Source organism: Ursus arctos, unplaced genomic scaffold (assembly GCF_023065955.2).
Source record: "Ursus arctos isolate Adak ecotype North America unplaced genomic scaffold, UrsArc2.0 scaffold_34, whole genome shotgun sequence".
NCBI lineage: Eukaryota > Metazoa > Chordata > Mammalia > Carnivora > Ursidae > Ursus > Ursus arctos.
In genome coordinates, this window is record NW_026623030.1 from 3,665,324 (window position 1) to 3,688,723 (window position 23,400).

The 23,400-nt window shown below is 57.3% G+C and overlaps 1 protein-coding gene across 7 annotated transcripts; it reads left to right on the forward strand.

Annotated features, from left to right (window-relative positions):
- Positions 1-385: 385 nt before the first annotated feature.
- SMPD4 (sphingomyelin phosphodiesterase 4) lies at positions 386-22,463 on the forward strand. Of its 7 annotated transcripts, XR_006408294.3 has the most exons (21): positions 413-522; positions 2,675-2,758; positions 4,184-4,270; positions 4,891-5,033; positions 5,183-5,258; positions 5,801-5,909; positions 6,017-6,069; positions 6,568-6,719; positions 8,562-8,694; positions 10,974-11,045; positions 14,231-14,317; positions 16,807-16,952; positions 17,695-17,785; positions 18,406-18,506; positions 18,939-19,102; positions 19,568-19,773; positions 20,101-20,334; positions 20,520-20,651; positions 20,787-20,915; positions 21,010-21,470; positions 22,216-22,463. XR_006408294.3 is itself a non-coding variant. In XM_026486347.4 (20 exons), exons 1-20 carry the CDS (start codon positions 448-450, stop codon positions 21,337-21,339), a joined length of 2,604 nt encoding a protein of 867 aa, XP_026342132.3. In that variant the 5' UTR covers positions 386-447; the 3' UTR covers positions 21,340-22,463. The 7 variants fall into 7 exon arrangements, 5 of the variants coding, with proteins under 5 accessions (XP_026342132.3, XP_057162007.1, XP_057162008.1 ...); XM_026486347.4 differs by having other exon boundaries at positions 386-522; positions 21,010-22,463; XR_007190570.2 differs by lacking the exon at positions 14,231-14,317.
- The last annotated feature ends 937 nt before the right edge of the window (positions 22,464-23,400 follow it).

The window sequence follows — 23,400 nt, forward strand, 5'->3', positions numbered from 1 at the left end:
GATATGTTAAGCGTGGGGAATACCCAGGCGGACCGCAGAGACCCGTTTCTGGGCCTTCAGGGTCAGACTGCATTGGTCATTATCACTTGGGCAGCAGCACCCAGCGCAGTGCCTGGCATATAGTAGGCGCTCAATAAATGCCTGTCCGAAGGTCAGTCATTGCAGCGTATAATTATTCTACGCCGGCTCCCCATTAGGGGGTGCTCCTCCAGGACCCTAATGAACAGCTTCTCCTTATGCGCATGCGCGCTCCTTACAGCTCCTACAGGCCGGAGAACTCAGGGTTAAGGGACGCTGCTGCCCTCGCTGCGCACGCGCCTTCGGAGATGTAACCCATAAACCCGGCCGGCCTTCACTTTGCGCACGCGCCTTTTGAGTTAACTGCCCGCGGCGTTGGTGGTGCGTTTCCCGCCAGGCCAGGGGAGGCGTGACGACAGGCGCAGCTTGATGACGACATTTCGGCGCCGGGTAGCCGAATGGCGGTCTCCGTCCCGCAGGCAAGCGACTTTATGGGCTCCACAGGTACGTGGTGGGAGCCGCGTGCGGGACGGCCGCATGTCTCGGCGGCCCCCCGAACCTCCGCTGAAGCCATCTCCGTTCCTACACGAGCCGCAGGCCTCGGGCCGGGCGTTGGTGTCTGTGCCCCGAGCCTGGCCGGTCGGCTGGAAACCCAAGGGCCCGGTTGCGCCCTCATTGCCATCTTCTTGGGCTGCGCCCTCATGCCACCTTCTCGCGCGCCTCGCACACCCGGTCCTGGTGGGTGCTCGGTTAACGTTCGTTGAAGGAGTTGGCGGAAGGAGAGAGTCGAGTTAAAGTTGAGCCTTGGGCTCAACAAGCTGTATGGGAGGAAGAGCCGGGTGTGGATTCTCACCGGCTTCTTCTTCCCTGTGTGGGTCGACCTTCCTGAGTCTCCGTTTCTTCATCTGTCATATGGAGATCCCGATGCTCACTTCGCAGGGCAGTCGTGAGCAACAAATGGGAGCATACTCCGCTTCTCAGAGCGCAGCCAGAGGGAGGCCTTGGCAGTAGAGTGATTTGCTTGGCATGATTGGCGTTCCCACTCTGAGAAGAAACCTCAAAACAAGGTCTGAAGCAGCCATTGAGGAAAGTGGCTGTAAAGTGGCGGATGAAGGGAACACTTGGTACATAGTGGAGAAGGGTGTGATGGAGGAGCCTGGCAGTGGCAGGGTTAGAGAACAGGGTGTTAAGAAACACTGCCCTCTCTCGGAAAGACTGCCCCTGGGTTTGGGGCCTCTGGGCCTGGGTCCTTGAGCTGATGCCAGTGTAGGCATCCTCTGAACAAGGAGGTACTTCCACCTCATCATCTCTAAAGCTCTGCCCTTTGCAAACAGGCCAGGATTTTATGCTGCTTTGACCATTTTGCTTTGGTCATTTTAATCCCAGTGTTCTCTTGGTTCAGGACTGAGGCCTTTTAGGTCTTCCTTAAAACTGAATTTGATAGCCTTTGTCATTCAGAATTGAAAAAACCCGGGAAGTGTTTCTATTGCCAAGAGGCAGAGATGCATCTCTCCTCTCAACTCCTCCACTGCCTCACAGCTTCCTTGCACCTAGTCTTTTCTTATCCACATACACTTCCGTTTGCTACCTCAGCACCTTACTCATGCTGTGGGCAGAGCTATGCCAGGAAAGCCATCATCAGTGGGACTGATGTGGCAGGCTCCCTTTCTGTTTAATCCACATCTGGATATTTTCAGTTTCTGACCTGGGTGGACAGAGATACAGGAATCTAGAGAGTTGCTCCTGATTTTCTGATGGCTTGTTCAAAAGGTCCTTCCGGTGAGCTTGCTTGTCCCCTCCATTCATTCTCATAGAGCACAGGTGACATACCTGTCTCTGTGGAAGTATGTTAGGAAGTCTGTGTATTAGAGTCTTGGCTCTGCCATCCACCAGCTAAGTGAGGCCAAGTGATTTACCTCCTCTCTGCTTCCACTTCTTTCTATCTGTATTGACCTCGGAGAATTGTTGAGAGGATATATGTATTTTCTGTTCCTCCTTAACAAACTTAGCAGCTTAAAATTGCATCCACTTATTAGCTCACAGTTATATAGTGCAGAAGTCTCAGCAGGCTCCGCTGGGTTCTCTACTTAGGATATCACAAGACTGAAATCAAGGTGTTGGTTGGCTTTGTTCTTTCCTAGAAGCCTTTGGAAAGAGTCTTTTTCCAAGTTTATTCATTGTTGCTGGCAGAATCCAGTTCTTTCAGGTTGTAGAGGTAAGGTCCCTGGTTCCTTACCGGCCGGCAGCTGGAACTGCTCTGTATCTTATGGTCTGCCCCCTTGAGACTTCAGTCATAACTGCAGAATTCCTTCATAAAACCTAGATGAGCATTTGACTGAATACGCAAGGATAGGAATCTTGGAGGGCTATCTTAAAATTCTGCCTACCCCTGAGGATTAAATGAGGAAATATACGGAGGGTCCTTAGAAGCAGGCATGGCACCTGGCAAGTGCCATACAAGCATCACCAAAGATTCGCCGCTGCACACTTGGCTCTGAAGCTGGCCACCGTGGACTGCGTCAGACTGGCATTTCTGTAAAACGTGGAGTTTGGCAGTGCAGACGTATTGAGTTATACGAATACTCTCTTGGGCATTGTGAGGCGATATAATCTGTTGTGTGGCAGATGTTGAGGTGTCACCTTTGTTTTTTCACAGTGGTTTCCTAAGACAGCCATTGTCAGTGGCCCCCAGGAGGCTGCTATGGCGTTCCCTCACCTGCAGCAGCCCAGCTTTCTTCTGGTAAGTACCAGCTGCCTGTGGGAGCGTCAGCCTGATGATAGTTCTATAGCTCAGGGACTTGCGAGTTCTTTCCCCTGACCTGAACTTCCTGCTGGTGGTTTTTTGAGGGGGTGTGAAGGAACTTGGCCTGGGAGTTAGAATCCTTAGACTTCACTCTGCCCCCTACTGGTGCGGGACGTTGGGTTTACTCAACTTCTGAGCCCTGGTTTTCTCATCTACAGATGAGTTTCTCACCTACAAGGTACGTTGATTGAATTGCCATTTTCACTAATTCCTGGGGCATGGGGAGGCTTATGTGAAAGGATATACATCAGAATTTTCACATCTTGTAAATCTTTACACACTTCATGGGGTATTGTAATAATCATAACTGTCATCCTGGGAAAATGGCAGGACCACACTCTCAGTATTAAACATGGTGCCGGGAAGTTATGTGTGAGGCAGAAGCCATGTTGAGGAGTCCTAATTTCAGTTCCCTCCCAGGAGATACTTTCTGTAAGCATTTATTCAGAAGGACATCCTGCCTTGGTGCCCCTTCTAGAGCCAACCATGCAATGCTACTGGCATCCAGTGGGTAGAGGCCAAGCATGCGGGGAACCTTCCCACAGTGCATGGCTGCGACAACCCAGATCTGTATCTCTGATTGAGACACCACCCTCATTTGGAGGTGGCTAAGACCTTAGATATCCTTGGGCAAAGCCCTCTAGGTTCAGATTCTGGTATTTTCTCCATATCTTAATCCACACCCCACAACCTTGGGTAGATTTTCTTCATTCTTGTCTTGAATGTTTCCCGGCCTGCCGCCTTCACAAATAGTGTCGACGTTTGGTTGAAGTCATCTGTCATTTCTATCCTGCCTTGTTTCTTAAGGTAACGAATTCATTTGGCTCATTATCTACTGAACAAAGGACAGCTTGATTGAGAGGGCTTCTGCTGTTTTCCTTATTTTGTTGGGCATCCTCACTGATGATCACAGTGGTGTCATCACGGGTGGTCATCACAGGGAAATTTCCAGGTCGTGTGTATAAACTCAGGGAGTACTCTGTGGTCTGTGAAGGGTGCCCTACACAGTAAGGGTCCTCTTCTGGCTGTGGGGCTGATTCTGGAGCTGACCCCCTGCTCTGGATTGGGTGGAATCCTGAAACCGTGTAACACCCTGCCGTAACTGGGGATACCTGACAGGGTGCAGGGAGGCAGCCTGAGAGTTGGCTGTCTGGACAGCAGAGTACCCCCACCTCTCCTAGTTGCTTCCTTTAGGCCACTGACACACGCATGACCTGACGCACAAGGTGCTGGGGAGCCATGCCCATGGTGTGTCTGACTCCTGCCCTCCACTTGGCTTTCTGTTTTGATTCGAGCCAGAATAACAGCAAAAGCTGCCAAGTGAATATGCTCATGATTTTTTTGGTTTGTTCTATCTTCTAGGCTAGCCTGAAAGCTGACTCTATAAATAAGCCGTTTGCACAGCGGTGCCAAGACTTGGTTAAAGTCATCGAGGATTTTCCAGCAAAGGTACAGTTCTGCTAGCATCTTTTTGGGGCATGTCTCATATACTCTTTGAAAAACATTCTTGTAGCCCCTGATTCCCAACTCTGAGCACTGCCCTGCACGGAGGCCTGACGCGATACTGTGACTGTCACCTTTATGGACACATTTAAACATCTCAACATGTGGACCAGGTGTTCTCAGCCACAGGTGCTTCTGTCCTGCATGAGACACTTGGCAACGTCTAGAGACATTTTTGGTTGTCACACAGGGGAGAGTGTTACTGGCATCGAGTGGGTAGAGGCCAGTGATGCTGGTCACTTTCCCAAATTGCACAGGACAATGCACCCCAACAAAGAAGGGTCCAGCCCAACAAATTGAGAAACCCTGGCTTTCCCACTGAAAACGCATATTTTATTTAAGTCACACCCAGAATTATCAAGTAGTAAGTGTAAGCCCAGGAAGCCAGCCTGGACAAAGATTCTCACCCTGGAAATTTCCAGTTCATGTGTACACATTCAGTGAAGGAAGTGGACAGCTTGGGGTGTGAGGCTGGACTGGACAAGAGGCCCACGTGGCACACAGCCCAGCAGTGGGCACTGGTCCTCAGCAAGCCTGCCCAAAGCCTCCCCTGCACACCATTTCAGGAGCTGCACACCATCTTCCCATGGCTGGTGGAGAGCATTTTTGGCAGCTTGGACGGTGTCCTTGTCGGCTGGAACCTCCGCTCTTTACACGGACGCATGAGTCCTGTGGAGTACAGCATTGCAATGGAATTTCTAGACCCTGGGTAGGTAGGTTTGTTACCTGAGAGGGGCTGGATGTTTCCTCACGGTGATCCCACTCTTAAAGCACTATATTTCTCAAAGAAAGAAACCATCAAAGCAAGATGGTTTGCAGTTCATTGCCCTCTTTTTGTTGGTTTAATTTCGTGTTCAGTGGCCCAATGATGAAGTTGGTTTATAAGCTTCAGGCCGAAGACTATAAGTTTGACTTTCCTGTCACCTTCCTGCCCGTAAGTAAGCCGTGGGGTGAGCATCATGCTTTGGACAGGGTGCCCTGCACAGCAGCTGGGGTGGTGGGGGCTGGGCAATGCTTGGGGGGCTGCGGCCCCGTGGGCAGGTATGCCATGGTGTCTGCTCAGGGCCCAGGAGGCATCATTCCCAACTCCGCCCATGGAGAAGGCACCACGCGAACTGGTTTGTTCCTGGCTGAGTGGCAGGCAGGGCTATGTGACCAGTTGCTCTATTTTTCTGAGTTTCCAGTCCTTCGGGTAAATTGAGGAGTGACTTGCTTGGTGGGTATGGGAGGCAAAGAAGATGGGGAACATGAATCTCTGGACGGGGCTCGGAAACTCACACAGCTGCTGCCCTTGCTGTTTGAGGGTCTTCCTGAGGGTAGTGTGAGTGATTTAGAGTGGTCCTCTTGCCCCAGTGCTACCCAGAGGACAGCACTGCTCCCCCAGGCGGGGTCTGTGTGCTGGTCGCCTCGGCAGCACCACTGCACGGGGGTGCCCTGCCGGAGCCTGCCCACAAGCCCAACGCCCTGTCTCCGCAGGGCCCTGTGAAGGCGTCCATCCAGGAGCGCGTGCTCCCCGACAGCCCTCTGTACCACAACAAGGTCCAGTTCCCCCCGACGGGGGGCCTCGGCCTGAACTTGGCCCTCAGTATCCTTTGTCAGCACCCCAGGGGTGGGGAGGCCCTGGGTGGCCGGGACATAGTACTGGGGGTGGCCCAGTAACCCTGCCCGTTTGCCGCCTGATGCTGCCATCAGATCCGTTCGAGTACTACATGTTCTTCTTTGCTTTGAGCCTCATCACGCAAAAGGTACGAGAGGGGTGCCCCCGAGTAGCTTTTCACCGAAGCTCCTGTGAAGGGTGGGGGCTGTGGCCCAGGATTTTCTTTATCGTTCACTGCTTTTCCCTTCCCGCCTCATTTCTCCGGCTCTTCCTTTGCCTCCTCCTCCAGCCTTTGCTCTTCAGGCCATCCTCACTTAGGATGACAGGCCGGTGGGCACACTTGACAGGCCATGTAGGGTGACCTGGGCACCTCGAGTGGTGGTTGGGGGGGCTTCCTGTGGGAAGTGCTTGCTGGGCACAGGGGCAGGGCAGGAAGCTTGCATGCTGAAAAGGACTTGGGGGTCTCGTCAGGCCTCCTGTGGTGGGAACTTTTCTCCTGGTGCTGCCCAGGGTGCTTGTGGTCCGGCCCCTGGGATGTGGCCCGTGTCCCAGGGCTCGTGTGCATTGATTTGAGCCCTGAGGCCACTGGAGTCCGCAGCCAGGGCGGCATCCAGAGCCACACACCAACGCAGATTTGCTTTTCCAGCCACTCCCTGGGGCTCTCCACATACGAACTTCAGACTGTGCATATTTCATCCTCGTGGACAGGTACCTGTCATGGTTCCTGCCCACAGAAGGCAGTGTGCTCCCCCCGCTCTCCTCCAGTCCCGGGGGGCCCAGCCCCTCACCAGCTCCCAGGTAAGGCTTTCTGGCTGCCCTGACTCTTGGCCTGGGGAGGCCCATCCCTGCAGCTAGCCTGTAAAGTCTGGTCCTTCCACAGGGGAGTGGCCTGGGCAGTGGGCGTTGCTCAGGGTGCCTCAACCCTAGCTGCCCTGGCTACAGACCAGAGGGTGGGGTGAGGAGGATGTCTGTGCCTGGGTTTTCAGTGAGCAGGTCGTGTGGCCCCATGGACAAGGCCTGGGTTTGGTTTGGAAGTGAGCTGTGTTCTGCCCATAGCAGCCCTCCCTACGTGTGGCATCCAAGCCCCACACGGAAGCAGTGGCAGGGGTTCGAAGCGATGTTGCCAGAGCTGATCGGTGGCACTGGGCAGGTGGTGCTGGAGAGAAAGGGCCTGCGGGCAGGCCACAGTAGGGCTGACGTGTGAGGATAAGAACAGGAGGAATCCGTGTAGGCTGCCGGACCAGGTCTTGGCCTGAGCCAGAGGCCCTGGGGTAAAGAGCCTTTTGTGCCACTCCAAACAGGCTGGGCTGCGGCTGGATCGTGCAGGAAGGGAGTGTGCAGCCAGCCTCGACCCGAGGGTGAACTGAGGCCTTGGGAGTTCTATAGCCAGGGGCCAACTGGCCACCTCTCCCCAGGAGACACTCGTCACCCGGGAGCTCCCACTTATGCTCCTCACCGTCCTCAGCCTAGCCGGTGCACCTTCTTCCCTGGGGGGCAGGTTCTTTCCTGCCAGCACAGGAATGCCTCCAAGGAGGGGGATTGAAAGGAGGAGGTGGGGGCATGGAAGTGGGCAGAGGCTGCCCAGGCATTGGTAAAATGCTGCAGCCGAGAAGGACCCCGGCTGTCCAGGTTCACGCCCTCTCAGAGGCAGGTTTCAGCTGCCAAGCTGCTTTCTGGGCCCAGTTTTGTTGACTTATTTTAATCTAGAATTTCAAACTTAAAACTTGCCATGAATAACAAAAAACTTCCATAGGTCTTTCACCTAGGTTTCTGAGTTGTTTTATTCTTTGTTTATCTGTATGTGTTTTTTCTAGGCTATTTGAATAAGTTCTAGGCACAACGCTTGGTATTTTTTAACATTTTGAAGTGTATTTCCTAAAAGCGAGTGTATTCCCCTACACAGCCACTGCGCTCTTATCCGAAGCAGGAAATTAGTATTGCTGCTAGGCCGCCATCTCATCCTCAGACCCCACTCGTGCTGCTCTGGCTACCCCACTAATGTCTGCTACCTGGCTGGGGTCCAACGCAGCCTCACTCACTGCGTTCGGTTGCCTCTGGTCCCCCTTTAGTCTGCAACAGTCCCTCAGCCTTCCCATGTCTTTCCTGACCTTGACACCTTTGACGCGTGCAGCCTGGGGATGTACAAAATGCCCTTATCTTGAGTTTTCTGGTGTTGTTCCCTAGCGATTAGGCCCAGCGGCCGTGGAATCTCTGTGCTGGAGACATTGTCTTGGTCACCGGGCCAGGGGGGTGTTGGCCAGATTTTCCTACTGTGAAATTAAATGGGTACTTTGTGCCAAGTTAATTAGCAAGAGGGATTTGTTGGGAAGATACACTAAGACTACGTTATTATTAGCGGTGTTAGTGTCCCTTGATTGTCGCCGGCCAAATCAGTTATTAATAGGATGGTTGCCTGAGGGCGGTTGTCTGCTTTCATCCCTTACATTGATCAGTGCGTGCTCTGCGTTAAGGAAGACTTTTCTTGTTCATTGATTGTGTGTGTCCATATGGATTTGGGGGCCATCCTGTGATTCAGCAGGTGGTAATGGCTACCGTTGCCACCAGTGTTCACGTTCAGATTGCCCCTGGTTGGGATCGGCAGGAGCCCCTAATGAAGGCCTGTTTCCCTGTGTCCCTCAGGACACCAGCCATGCCCTTCGCTTCCTATGGCCTCCATCACACCAGCCTCCTGAAGCGACACGTCTCTCATCAGACATCTGTGAACGCAGACCCCGCCTCCCATGAGATCTGGAGGTCCGAAACTCTGCTCCAGGTGAGAGTGAGGAGGCCCTTCTTGTCTTCTATTTCAAAATAAACTGCCTGGCCATCTTCCGACCCAGGGGCAGAGGCGTAAACACTGCCCTCAGTCTCACAGTGCTTCTACGTTGTTGGTTTTCCTGTTTGACGTGTAGAAATCAGAGACTAGAAGAAACGTGCCCACCTGTCTAAGCTGGGTGTCATTGGCAGTGCTTTTCATCCCGGGGTTCGCTGTCTGTGGAGTTTTGTCTTTCTCATGGTGGTGTGAGTGCTGGTCAGTTTCCAGTGGCTCCACATGAAGGCTTGCCCCACGCCCCACGCCTCCGATCTGCGCCCGCATTGCTGGAAAGATTTCCTGTGATCACCCTCATTGGCATAATAAGCCCCTGGCCCAGTAGCGTTTTTGTAACCCTGGCCGGAGAAGGCTTACAAAGCCTCCCACCTTGGCTGGCCGGCAGCCCCTATCCCTTCCGGGTTGGGGGATCCACGTGGGAGGTGGTAAGGCCCCTCGTCTGCCCTTGTGCAGGCTCCAGCCTCCCACGCAGGCTTGGGCTGGCACACTCCCAGAGTGCAGCGCTGCCCACCTCCCAGGCCAGGCTGTCTCTTCCAGACACGCCTTGGAGAGGTGCAGTTGTTTCTGACGCTCGACTCCGGGGCTCAGTTGGTAGCCATGAGCATCACTTACTGACAGCCTGACACGTGGATAAGATGGGATTCTGTCCTTCCTGCCTCGTCCATAACTCTTGGTGTATGGGCTGCTGTGCTTTCAGCGGCCATCGTGTTGTTGGTGAGACAGCACCGGGAGATCAGCCGGCTGGACTCGTCGTCCCTGTTTGCAGAGGGGCCCTGGTGCTTCAGATGGCTCCCAGCTAATGTGGACTCTGGGCTGTGCCAGCCCATGAGGAGGGCTGGTGGCCAGGACACGGGCTTATGGGGCAGAAATGCTGGAGGGTTGTTTTCTACACCAGAATGCTAATGTTTTGTTTTTTTTTTTTAATTAAAAAATTTCTTTGAATTGTAGTAAAATATACGTAACATAAAATTTACCTTCTTAAGTATTTCTTAGTATGCAGATCAGTAGCGTTACGTATATTCATATTGCTGCGGAAGGAATCTCCAGAACCTTCTCATCTTGTAACACTGAAGCTGCGCCCATTAAACAGAAGTTTCCCACACTCCGTCCTCCCAGCCCCGGGCCCCCTCTACTCTGCTCTTTGCGTGTAGGATTTTGACTACTCTAGGACCTCGTAAAAGTGGAATCATACAGTACTTACGCTTTTTATGACTGACTTATTTCACGTAGCAGAGTGCTGTCAGGGTTCATCCATGTGGGAGTATGTTGCCGAATTTCTTTTCTTTTTAAGGCTCAATAATAGTCTGTCACGTGGATCTACCATTTTCTGTGTTTCCGTTCACCTGTGGATGGCCACTGGGGTCGCTTGCACGTTTCAGCCATTGTGAATCGTTGTGTTGTGAACACGGATGTATAAAAGTCTCCTAGACACTCTGATTTCAATTTTTGTGGGTATATACCCTGAAGCAGAACTGCTGGATCGTGTGGTAATCCCGCCTGATGTGCTGAGGAAGCGCCGTACTGTGTTCCTTGGCGGCCGTACCTTAGAACGTCCCCATGTCCCCATGTCCCCACCGGTGGGTGCACAGCCATGATGTTCTGGTTTTGATTAGAGCGCCCCTAGCGGATGTGAGGCGGTGTCTCCCAGTGGCTTTGATTTGCACTTCCCTCATGGTTGGTGATGTTGAGCGTCTTTTCGTGTCCTTATTGGCCATCTGTATGTCGTCTGGCGAAATGTCTGTTCAAGTCCGTTGCCCATTTTTTAATTGAGTGGCTTTACTTATTTGTGGTTGGGTTGTAGGAGTTGTCTATATATTCTGGATATCCATTCCTCCTCACATACGTGATTTGTAAATACTTTCCCCCATCCGGTGGGGGGCCTTTTTCACTCTGGATAGTGTCTTCTATGTGCAGAATTTTTAAATTTTTCACGCAGTCTGATATACCTGTTTTCTTTTGTTGCCTGTGCTTTTAGAGCCTTAGCTAGGAAATCGCGGCCAAATCCAATGCTTTCTTCTAAGAGTTTTATAGTTTTAGCTCTTCATGTAGGTCTCTGATCCATTTTGAGTTATTTGTTGTTATTGATGGAAGGTAATGGTCTGGCTTCATTCTTTGCATGTAGATATCCAGTTTTCCCAACACTGTTTGTTGAAAAGAACTGCCTTTGAGTGGTCACAACACCCTAGATAAAAATCATTTGACCACCCAATGCTCTCTTGCAGGTTTTTGTTGAAATGTGGCTTCATCATTATTCCTTGGAGATGTACCAAAAAATGCAGTCCCCTCACGCCAAGGTACGTTGCCGCACTTTTTCGTCCCGTCTGCTCTGGCCCTGGTGTGCCTGGTCCACCTGCTACTTCTTGTCCTTTATCTCAGCTAGTTTTCAAGGGCTGGATGGTAGGAAGCAGAAACTCCCCACCACCGCTTACTCCAGTGCTGGGCAGCAGGTGGGTTTGGTTCTGTGGTGGGCTTCCACCGTGAGGGCTGGAGACCTGTCCTCTCTGGGGTCCTCCCCATGCTATTTCCAGAGCCCCCTCCCCGGCAGCTGGAATGGATGACGTTGTGGTGCTCGTGCTCTGGGGGCAGGAGAGTCATGGATGCCTCTGGGAGTCCTAGCTGGGTCTGTCCCCTCTACCGTGACAGTGTCTCCTGCTTTCCTGCTGAGGTGGCACCTGGCAGACCTCACTCCCCTTGGTGCCCACACTGCCCTCCCCCTCCTCCAGAGCGGTGGCAGGCAGCCATCTGTGCAGTGGGTGGGATCTGATGCCTTCCTGCATGTGGCCTGGCCTGTCTTCTCCTTTCCTTCCCCTCCCTCACAGGGCAGCATGCTCATTCGCAGAGGCATGGAGGCAGCTCTGTCCCCGAAACCTTCCCTGGGTCGCCGTCCCCAGTGCCGGCTGCCCCCTGGACTCGTCAGGGTAGAACAGCTCTGTTGGTTTAATAAGAGGCAGGGTGGGCACCTAGGTTCACGTTCCATGAAACAGCCTGAAATGCGCAAACCGGGCCCCTACAGGCCATCGGCCTGTAACCAGCTGCGCGATCCACGGCTTCTGTGCGCTTCTGGGCTGCCTCTTAGACGTTGCTTTTGTCGATGCCAGATGGAATGCTTGAGAGATTCCTTAAGAATTCAGACTCTCGGAGCCTGAAATGCATATGGGTGGCCCGTGACCTTCCCTCTGCGATCCCAGCACGGAGCAGTTGTTTTCCTGCTACAGAGTCTCGGGATCCATCTCTGCTTCCCTACTCTCTGCCGAGTACCGGTCTGGGGAGCAGCCCCCAACTACTGTTCTCCTAAAGTGCAGAGTACCCCAAATCCGTGTCCTTGGCTCCCCATGGCACAGAGGGAAAGCCAGGACTCCCTCGGGCCTCTTGCATCACTGAGTACCTGTGCTGCGATTCCTGCTTCCAGAGCAGGCTTGCACGTTCCCGGCTGGTGCACAGTGCTCTGGGGGCTCACGCAGCCCCTGTGCATGTGGCTTGGTCTTGCAGACGCAGAGGCTGTTTTGCTGCATTGCCTTCCTGGCCGCTCATGCTGTCTTCTGAGCTGGTGGGAGCTGTAATTTTTAGTGGATCTGCCGGTCACACAGGTCCTCTAGGCTATCTGTCACCTGGGCCGATGGTGGGCTGTACCTGCTGGGGCAGGGGGACCTTCCCCTTCTTCCCCACGTTTGCTTCCTCTTGGCCAGAACACAGGGCGGGTGAGAGCTGCTCAGAATGACTGGTAGTTGGGGGGACGACCGGGAAATCCCTACCAGGCACCCGGAGCGGGTTTGTATTTTTTGTTTGGGTTTTTTTTTACCTCCTATTGAGGCTGAAAACAAAACCTAAGTAAACCTGGTACGTGGGAAGTGGAGAAAGAAAGACAGCTGTGGAGGTCTCCTTCGTCCCAGGCTCCTTACCGTCTACCCAGGCCTGTGATGTGCCATGTGGAATCCTAGCCTTGGGGTCACTGTCTCCTGATGTTAGAGATGCAGGAAGTACAGCTGCAAGAGGTCCCACGGTGCTTCTGTGCCAACCTGCTCCCAGAGTGGATGCCTGCCTCTTAAGAGCCCGGGCCTCTGTTCCACCTTGGCTTCCCGAGCAGGGCCACTGGAGAGGCCGATGGTCACTGAAGTCCACACACTCCTGCAGGCCACTGTGGGGCCTGCCTGGTGTTCCCATAGGCTGGGCAGGTCCCCAACAGGGGAACCATGTGCTCCCCAATTCCCTCTGAACTCTGGCTGAGCCTGGGGTCTGGCCCAGAGGAAGGCCTTGAAGGGCAGACACCGCCTTGCTGTGCTCCTTCCTGCCCTTGCTCTGTGTGTCTCTGGCTGCGCCTGTCTCCTCAAGGCCTGGCACACGCATTCTGACCTCTCCTGTGTGCCGCATGGTCCTCAGTGGGAGGCCCTCACCGGGCTGGGTGTGTGCTTGGCCCTCACCGGGCAGGGTGTGTGCTTGGCTGAAGGGGACTGCTTTAACAGGCCTTGTCACTGCGGGGGGGGGGAGGGCAGAGGGTAGGGCCAGGGTGGACAGCTATGCCAACTCAGCTGTCATCGCCCATGTCCCAGGCTGTCCCAGCCTCAGCGTTCCAGCTGCCTTTGGGTGTGTGTGGCCATGGCCAGATTCTCGGGGCCTGTTGGGACTGGTGAAGGGCTCTGTGTGTCTGGATGCTGGGGAGTCCTGGTGAGGTGGGAGAGGTGGGTCTCCCAGAATTCGAACCCATGAGTGTTTGCGCCACCTTTAACAATTTCTGGAATGTGAGGTGTGGAGGGTGTCAGGCCTGGTGGGCTGAGCCTTGCTTGCCTCTATGCCACCCTGGGCATCACGCCCCACAGAGAGAACCATTCAGGAGGGGCCACTGATTGGATCTTTGATACCTAGGAACTGATCACATCATATATCAACTTGGTAAATTTCTCTTGGGACAACTCAGGGAAGTCCAGTAAATGACATATTTTTCTTTCCTGAGCAGAGAGGTCTCCATTAGGAACTGGCTTCTCAAAAGTTTATTTTCTGAGCCTCGTGGCCTTCAGGGCCTTGGTGGCTGGCGGTGTGTCCCCGCAAGGCCCCCGGGTCCTGGCGGGCTGCATCGCGCACATGCCGCACGCGCGGGGCTCGGGGACGGCAGGGCCTCTGGCAGGAAAGCGAGGCAGGCGGATCTCAGGGAGCTGGAGGGACCCTAGGGCCCCAGTGACGTGGGGGAGGCTGCCCAAGTGACCTTGGGTGTGCTCTCTCTGCCCGGCAGGTGGAGGAGCAGCCCTCAGGCCTGGCTCTGGTCGCCCACCAGCTGGGCCCCTGCGGGCTGCTGGCTGTGGGGCTCTCATTGCGTGGATTGGCACTGATGTGCTTTTGTTTTTGTTTTTTGTTTTCTCTCCTTACTTCTGGGCTCACTTTTGTCTTTCTCTCCCTGCTGTCCCCTCCCGGTCTCTCCCCTCCTGTCCCCTGCCCCGCCCTCTGCCCTCCCTGCCTCCTCCGGCTTCTCTGTTTTGTTGTCTCTCAGCTGGAGGTCCTGCACTACCGACTCAGTGTCTCCAGCGCCCTCCACAGCCCTGCCCAACCCAGCCTCCAGGCCCTCCACGCCTACCAAGTACTGGCTGCTCTCCTATTGTTCTGTTTCACCCCTGCCCTGTGGTGTGAGCCGTGGAGCGCGTGGCAGTGCAGTGGTAAAGCGAGGGGCCGGCTGGGGCCGGCTGGGGTGACTCAGACCAGTTCCAGACAGAGCAAGGCCAGTGTTGCGGGTGGTGGCGGGTGGCAGTCTTCAGCCTGCCTTGGCCCTCAGCTTGGCAGATTAGCCCAGGTTTGGGGTGTGGGGCCGCCAGATCTGCCTGGCCGAGCCCCAAGCCAGCCAGAGTTTGCAAGCTCTTGGGAGTTGGTAGCTTCTGTGCTTGGCCATGGTTGACGGGAGTGGAAACAGTGCAGCCTTTGCAGCGGCCTCCTCACCCGCAGTGCAGGCCTGGTGCTCAGGAGCCGACTGAGCACAGGGAGGCCCCAGGGCTCATGGCGGCGTGGCTCTGCCGACCCCAGAGGCTGTCGATCCCTGGGCACGCCGGGCCCTGGCCTCTTGTGGCCTTGTGCCCTTCTCCAGAGGCGGGCAAGAGTGGGCAAGAGCCTCATGGAGACGGGTCTCCTTTAGGCAGGGGGTGACCAGTGTGCACAGATTTGAGGTTGGTAGGTGGAGTTCAGACCTGAGGGCTGTTTCAGAGCTGGTGGAGTCTGGTAGCTCACAGATTCATGAGATGAACGCCAGGAAGTCTGGGCAGAAAGCATGCGTCTAGGTCCGTGCTCAAGGCTAGGGGTCTGTCCAGCTCCCCTTGGTGGGAGCACACAATAACACTTAACCTGGTGCTTGAGCGGAGGATGAGAAATGGGGTTTGCTGGGATGAGATGGCGAGCACACAGGGTTCCCGCTTAGAAGCAGCAGCTGCTGGGAGGAAGAAGAGAATGGTCCAGGAGGGCCCGCAGGGCAGGCTGAGCACAGAAGCGGGTGCTGGGGAAGGTCTCACTTGGCTAAGAGCAGGATCCCTAGAGAAACGTCCATAGCAGGAGGGGTTGCTTCGCCAAGGGCAGGGCCCAGTGAGAAATGCCACGGGCTTTGGGAAAGTGTCCCTAAAGGGCACGCAGCTGGAAGCAGCCATGTTCAGCTGTGGCCAGGCTTCTGTGGGGATTTGGCTCTGGAGGTGCGGAGGGGGTTGGGGAGGAGGTCTGAAGAAAGGTTTGGCTTCCCTCAGCGGGAAGACAGCCCGAGGGGCTTCCAGTGTGATGGGAAGGGCGTGGGGGTGGGGAGGCTGTTCTGGTTCAGTGCGGATGCTCTGTTTGTTGGGGAGACAGTGGCGGGGTTGGCTAGGGAGCAGGAATGAGAAAGGGGGAGGCTCCCAGGGCGGCGGGAGTTACAACCTGGCATCAGTGCCCTCTGAAATTTCGTGATTATGAAAGTATCTTCCAATTTTTTCTTGACGTGATGCAAATTCATTGCACAAAGCCTTAAACATACAGAGAAGCAGCAGCGGATCCCCTCACGAAGCCCCACAGGTCTCTGTGCAGGTGTACTGAGTCGTGGGGTGTGTTGCCTGGGCCTGGGAGGGCTGAGAGGACAGTGCTGCGAGCTGTGGCAGGGCGGCGGCTGCGTGCCCGGGCTGTGCCAGGAGGCATGGCCTCTGCCAGCCACAACATTGCTCAGGATTTGGACTAGGCTTCCGAAAGCTCCTGCATCAAGTCTGTGGGGGCCCCAGAGGCCTGGGGGGGTGTGAGTGTGGGGAGAGGAGCACGTCTGTCTGGGCGCCCCAGAGCTGGGAGCTGGCAGGTAGCAGGGCCTGCTCGTGCCATCCTCTGCCAGTCAGGAGACCACCCTGTTCTCCATCACGGAACAGCCAGCAGGCAGGCTGTCCTCTCAGGTCTGAGTCTTAAAGAGCCTGTGTGAACTTTGTGAATTGGAACTTCAGCCCGCAAGATTGAGAGTTCTCTTGTCTTGGGGGTCGTGCTGACCACAGGTCCGGTAGCCGTAGAGGAAGGGTCACCCAGGGCCGAGCCCCCAGCTGGCGGGTCCAGGACAGGGAGTGGATGGAAAGGTGGGGGTTGCAGCAGGAGAAGGAACTGGGGAGTGTTTCTGCCTGAAAGGGGGAGCCAGGGGCCCCAGGGAGCGGTCTCCACACACCTGGGAGGCAGCAGGAAACCCAGAGTCTAGATCCGGGGGGGTGCCGGCCTGCCTCGCTCTCTGCTGCTGCTCCGTCTGCCCAGGAGGTGGGGACCCCTGAGGACTTGGACGGGCAGCAATGATCCGAGTCAGCCGCGGAGGGTACAAAAACGGGTTTGAAGTGCACAGGGAAGCCCTTTGCAGGTGTTAGCTCCCTGCGCGGGCGTACTGAGCCGTGGGCGTGTTGCCTGGGCCCACGGGTGCCGTGCGTGGGCTTTGGTGCTCCCCGCAGCTCTCAGAGCCAGCGAGCCAGGCACCGGGAGGGCTCTGGGGGTGGCCCATGTGTCCTGTGGGGGAGAAACGGTTCTGGGCAGGACATGGGCAGACTGGGGGCCCCACCCTGGACTGGCCCGGGTCCTGACGCCACCCCCCCCCCCCAACGTCAGGAGTCCTTCACGCCCACCGAGGAGCACGTGCTGGTGGTGCGTCTGCTGCTAAAGCATCTGCACGCCTTCTCCAACAGCCTGAAGCCCGAACAGGTCTCTCCCTCCGCCCACTCGCATGCCACCAGCCCCCTGGAGGAGTTCAAACGGTGGGTACGGGGCCGTGGGCGGGGCTGCCATGGCCCTGGCTGTCACCGCCTCTTCCTGCACACACATGGCCCGCAGGGACCTGTCCCTGGGGTGCGAGGGACGGCCTGTGAGGCCTCAGCGGCGTGGGGCAGGTGGTAAATCACCTTGGGTTTATCTCCCCACCCCCACCCCGGCCTTTCCTTTGAGCCCTGCCCTCTTTGGTAGGAAGAGCCAGACTGGCCAGAGGGAGGCCCCGTCCTGCTGCCCTGCCTTGTCCCCCGCTCCCCAGCGGTGGGCAGAGTGGAGCTCTGCAGTGACCACGTTCCTCAGAACGCCCAGGAAAGCCAGTGGGCTGGGAGCCCCTTTGCTGCAAAGTGGTTCATTTGTCACTGGAGACTGAGCTCTGTGCCGCGCCCTCCCCCTTCTCTTCCTCTCTGCTCTTCCTCTCCCCCCATCAGGAGGGCTGGGATGGTGGCCTGATTCCTAGGCTGACTGGTGCCAGCAGAGCAGGTGACTCGTGTGTGGCGAGCCAAGCAGACGTGGTCACAGGAGCCTCACTAGATCGTCCACATGTGCTGTGTGTCCTTGGGACGTTACCTAACCTCTCTGAACTTTGGTTTCGTCTTCTGAAAATCGGGCCCCGAAGTAGGAGGCCTTACCTCCAGGGGGCGCCCACCCCTCACCCTTGCAGAGCTGGCCCTTGCAAACGGGAGCCACTGGGCTCACCTAGGAGGGGACCCTCTCCTCTCCTCTCTCCTGCAGGGCCGCCGTCCCGAGGTTTGTCCAGCAGAAGCTCTACCTCTTCCTGCAGCACTGCTTCGGCCACTGGCCCCTGGACGCGTCGTTCAGAGCTGTGAGTGTCAGCCCCGTCTTGCCGCCTTCGCCTTTGCCCTGTGTGTGCCTGGTGAGGGAGGTCCCAGGGGCGGACGCAGTGGGGAATCAGCTGTTACTGCCAAGGCCTGGTGAGGAGGCCCTGGGGGGTCACGTTCTGCTTGTTTGAATTTCCAAAGCCAACCCTCAGGTACAGAAAAGCTCTGTCCTTGCTAACTTTGACCCCAGGTGTCCACGCCGGGTGGGTTCCCAGCCTCACTGAGCTGCACCTGCCCCGCTCGGCCGAGCCAACACTCCATGTTCCGTGCTCCCGGAGGACTAGACGTCACGGGGCCTGACGCTGACGTAGCACTCTGTGTCAGCTACATGCACATTAAAAAATTGTTCCAACTGAAAAAAAACCACATCATGGGAGGGTGTGCGGAGTTCCCTCCTGGGCCCTCTGAGGGCAGTGGGAAGAAGCCAGAACTTGGTGGTGCCCGCAGGGGAACCGAAGCCCCACAGTTAGACTCACCCCCCGCTCACCCGAGCTGCCTCCCGGGAGCCGGGCTCCAGGCTGCGCCAGGATGCAGCCCAGAGCCCCAGGCCCACAGCCCACCGGAGTGCCGGCCGCGAGCCCCCAGCGCACACGTGTCTCCCCAGGTCCTGGAGATGTGGCTGAGCTACCTGCAGCCCTGGAGGTATGCGCCGGAGAAGCAGGCCCAGAGCAGCGACTGCCAGCCCCGCTGTGTGTCTGACAGATGGTGAGCCCAGCCCGGCACGCTATCCTCCCGGCGCGGGGAGGGGGCGACTGCTTCGGGGCGAGACAGGCCACCCCCTCCTTGACTGGGCTGTGTTGACTGGGCCCTGGGATTGCTCTCCCACAGAAACAGCTGGCGGCTCTCCTCTGCTCTGTCCCCCTGCCGTTCTTGTCCGCTCAGGTGTACGTTCACACTCACCCGCAAACCGCCCCTCGACCCCTCTACCCTTCTTCACTAGCGCTCTGCCACAGAGGCCTTGTCTTCGTGCGAAGGGCCTCACCCCGTGGAGGGCTGTTGTCCACAGGAGGCCTAGTTCTCTCCTGCCTCTCTGGCCCCTCAGCCACTGAGGTGGTGGCTGGGGAGAGTCCGGAACCCAGGGAAGAGCAGGGGGCGCCGTGGGAGGTGTGGCCCCTGACGCACCCCCTCGGTCCCCAGGGCGCCTTTTGTGCAGGAGAACTTGCTCATGTACACCAAGCTCTTTGTGGGCTTCCTGAGCCGCGCGCTACGCACCGACCTGGTCAGCCCCAAGAACGCACTCATGGTGTTCCGAGTGGCCAAAGTCTTTGCCCAGCCCAACCTGGCTGAAATGATCCAGAAAGGTAAGCCCTTAGCCAGCGGGGAGCAGCACTTAGAGAGGGACCCACAGACTGTGCCCGTGCCTCGCAGGCTTGTGGCGGCCTGGCCGAGGGGGTGCGGGGGCGGGGTGCAGGTCTGCGACTGGCTGGCTGTGCCTTCCCCGAGGCAGGCCTGTCGGCGGGAGCCGTGGGTGTGTGGGCGGGAGGGGAGGCAGAGGTCGAGCTCCGTCCACCGGTGACTCTCGGCGGTGGCATCGGAAAGCAGTGTTGGTTTCGGTCACGTCTTAGATGGCTCTGTCGGGCGTTAGCTTCTCTGGCTTTCCTGTGTGAACGTCGGCCTCCCCTTGGAGACCGGCGGGGGCTGCAGGGGCCTCGGGAGCTGGGCCCCTGCCCCTTGGGAGCCTCCGCAGGTGCCCGGGAAGCCTGCCAGCGGCGATGGGGTGTTGGGCGCTATGGAAGCTGAAGCCAGACTTGCGTTGTGCTTTCCAGGGGAGCAGCTGTTCCTGGAGCCCGAGCTCGTCATCCCACACCGCCAGCACCGCCTCTTCACGGCTCCCCCCTTCACTGGCAGCTTCCTGTCCTCGTGGCCGCCAGCTGTCACCGACACCTCCTTCAAGGTGAAGAGCCATGTCTACAGCCTGGAGGGCCAGGACTGCAAGTACACCCCGATGTTTGGGCCCGAGGTCCGGACACTGGTGAGTTGGGGCTCCCCAGGGCCACACAGCCATCCGGAAGCTGTGGGAAGGGCAGAGCCGGGGAGGGCCCACGCCCTTGCGGGGGGGAAGGAAGGGTGGGTGTTGCCTGCCCTTTTTTTCATTGAGGTCTAATTTTTTTCTGGTAATAAAGGCAACATTTGTTGGAAAGCTTCACATTTAGAATATACGTGTCTTAGTCTTGAAAACTCCTCGTCCCCTCCTGGCCACCTGGGGGCTCCCCCAGGGCTGCCTGCCAGTCCCCTGGTGGCTGGGCGGCACGAAGCAGCCCCCCCCCCGAGCTGGCTGACCTGCCCACGTGCCCCGCAGGTCTTGCGCCTGGCTCAGCTCATCACGCAGGCCAAGCAGACTGCCAAGTCCATCTCCGACCAGTGTGGGGAGAGCACGGCCGGCCGCCCCTTTCTGTCCTGGCTGGGCTTCTGCTCCACAGACACGAACGGCTGCTACCCAGCCAACGACCTGGACGAGATGGGCCAGGACAGCGTCCGCAAGACAGACGAGTACCTAGAGAAGGCGCTGGAGTACCTGTGCCAGATGTTCCGAGTACGAGCTGTGCGGGCCGCCCCTCCCTGGTGTTCGCTCCCACGCCCCCCGCCCCCGCGCAGCCCGTGGGGGTGTAGCCCGTAGCTGCGATGTCACACCCCCGGGGATGAAGCCCCGTCTCCCCCCGTCACTCGGCAAGTGAAAGGCAGCAGCGCAGCGGCCTCAGAGCGCTCCCTCCCTGACAGCTCAGTGAGGCCCAGCTCGCCCGGCTCGCACTCGCCACGGGGACAACGCGAGATGAGAACGGGAAGAAGCAGCTCCCGGACTGCATCGTGGGAGAGGACGGGCTCATCCTCACACCCCTGGGCCGGTACCAGGTAGGGTCCACGTCCCGGAGGGCCTCTCCCGTCCCCCGTCACCCCAGCAGCCCGTGCAGCAGAGACCACGCCGCTGACGCATCTGCCCGCCTGGCCCGGGTCTCCCCTGGGGCTCGCCTCTCGTCCTGCTTCTAGATCATTAATGGGCTGCGGAGGTTTGACATCGAATACCAGGGGGACTCGGAGCTGCAGCCCATCCGGAGCTACGAGATCGCCAGCCTGGTCCGCATGCTCTTCCGACTGTCATCCGCCATCAACCACAGGGTGAGTGCCGGGGGGGAGGCCGCCCTCGGGGAGAGGCCGGGTGAGCGTGCAGCCCTACCCGCGCCCACGTCCCACGCCTCTGTCTGCGCCCCAGTTTGCAGGCCAGATGGCAGCCCTGTGTTCCCGGGCCGACTTCCTCGGCAGCTTTTGTCGCTACCACCTCACGGAGCCCGGGCTGGCAAGCAGGCACCTGCTGAGCCCCGTGGCGCGCGGGTACGCGGCCAGCCGTGCCCGGGGCCCGAGGCTCAGCCTGCGCTTCCTGGGCAGCTACCGGACGCTGCTCTCGCTGCTTCTGGCCTTCTTCGTGGCCTCCCTGTTCCGTATTGGGCCCCTGCCCTGTGCCCTGCTCCTCATGCTGGGCTACCTCCTCTACGCTGTGGCCATGACGCTGCTGACCGAGCGCAGCAAACTGCACCAGCTCTGACCTCGGGCCGGGCGCCGAGCCTGGCCAAGTCAGCGAGACCGCCCCGCCACCGCGCCCTTGAGCCTGGGAGGCCGCCTCCGAGCGACGGGGCGCTTTCCTGCAGCCACAGAGCCCGTGCAAAAGAAGGAAGGGTGAGAAGTTAAAAGGGGAGAAGCTAGAATAGGAAGGGTGTGGTCCAGGCTTGGCAAGGACGAGTGTGGCATCAAGGGCTGTTAGTTTCGTGGGATAGCCCAGACCTGGCCGCTTGCGCCTCCCTGCGTCCCTCAGCCCCGGGCCCCGCAGTGACATGGCGCTCGAGGCTTTGCTCTGCTCTGACCGTCCTGGACTGAGCTGTGTGAAGCTGGGGAGGCAGCGCTTCCCGGATGGGGCCTCGCCGTCTGCAGGGTGGTAGGGTGCCGCGAGTCTCCTCTCCCTGGCGACAGCAGGGTGGGAGCTTGGCCTCTGGTTCCAGAGAAGAATCCAAAACCCTGGAGGTTCCTGAGAAAGTTAGAGGGTGGTTCTCTGAGTCTTCACTTTAAATCGAGATCCTCCCGTCACATTTGACAAACGAGGGTCACTTTGCACGTGTTCCCCAGCATTCCGGGGCTGGGCCATACGGTTCCACTTTGTAGGAGAAAAGATCCTCCAGGAGCACAGGTGCTCGGTGGGACGGACGTGCTTCGCTTCTGGCTCCCTCCTCGCCCCCAGGCCATTGAGCTTGCCGCTGGGTGGCGGCCCAGCCTCACTGCCTAGTCAGGACAGGCGCTCACGTCCCCTGGGTGGAGGGGACGTGGCAGGGCCGCGGGAGTCAGGCACCATCTGGTCTTCAGTAAAATCAGGTGCAAAGGCCCTAACTCTTTGATGACATTTAATATTCAATTTCATGTTTGTTGTCAGAAGTCATCCCCACGGGGTCTCAGGCACTTTCGTTCATTATACGGGTGACGCAGCAGAGAAAACATCACAACAGAGACTTTAAACCAAGCCCTTGTTTCTGTTTCTGTTTTTAAGTTTTCAAACTGTAAATGTTGAGTTGCATATTTCAATGTAAACTCAGAATAATGGCATTCTGGGGCCTGTGACCAAAAATCAAACCCAAGTTTGTAACGACCACGGATCTGAATAAAACCTGTTTTGTCTCCTGAGTCTTCCAGTGCTGGGGCGCAGTCGCCCTTACGGTCCCCCCCCCAAGATGGTTGGGGATGGTAGCGACCGGGGAGGCTACCGGGGAGGTGCCACAGTTCCTGTCCAGGGGGACAGTGGGTGGGTTTGTTTACATGTCAACAGACGGGGAAGACGGAGACAGTGAGGTGGCCATGATGGCAGAGGACAGGCTCCCCGGAGCCCTGGGAACCAGGCCCAGAGTCGGCCTCAGCCAGCACGGGCTCGAGCTGGGTCAAAGCTGGGAGAATTTTGCCTTCCATTCAGTATATCAGGGTTGGCCTTGATACGAAAAGCAAGTCGAGTTTTCTGTGGCTTCCGGAAGCTTGGAGGGTTGTGTGTACCACTGGGAGCTGAAATGTGCACCCACCAGCCTCGTTTGGGATGCTTGGCTAGGCGCAAGTGTCCCATGTCCCCCTGTCCCTGGACAGGACAGTTGCTTTTGTCAGATTGATGGAAATAAGATGTCATTTCTACAAGTTCGGTGGTAACAGATGAATGGCTTTTGTCCCCAGACTCGTTAAGGGATGTGAGCACACAGAGATGATGGTCTGGGGTCGGATGTCAGTGGCACCGTCTGCCCACGAGGCCTTCCCAGCTCCCTGTGACAGACGTCCACCCCTGCCCCCGAGGATGGGGTGTCCCCATCACCCTCTGCTTTTCCATGGCTTCCCTTGTCCACGTTTCTCTTGTGCCCTTTTTTCACCTGAGAACATTCTCCAACACCCTAAAAAGCAAAAACGGAACACCCCACCCATGTATCCATGAACTTGGAAGCAGCCACCTGCTGTGTGCGCCCTGCACGGAGCTTGGCACCCAGGGGGAACAGGCCGGAGCTCCCGCTGGCCCAGGACTTCGTGGTGTGGTCCAGCAGTCATAGCGAAGGTCAGGGAGGGTCTGGTTCCAGTGGTCTGGGCGGTG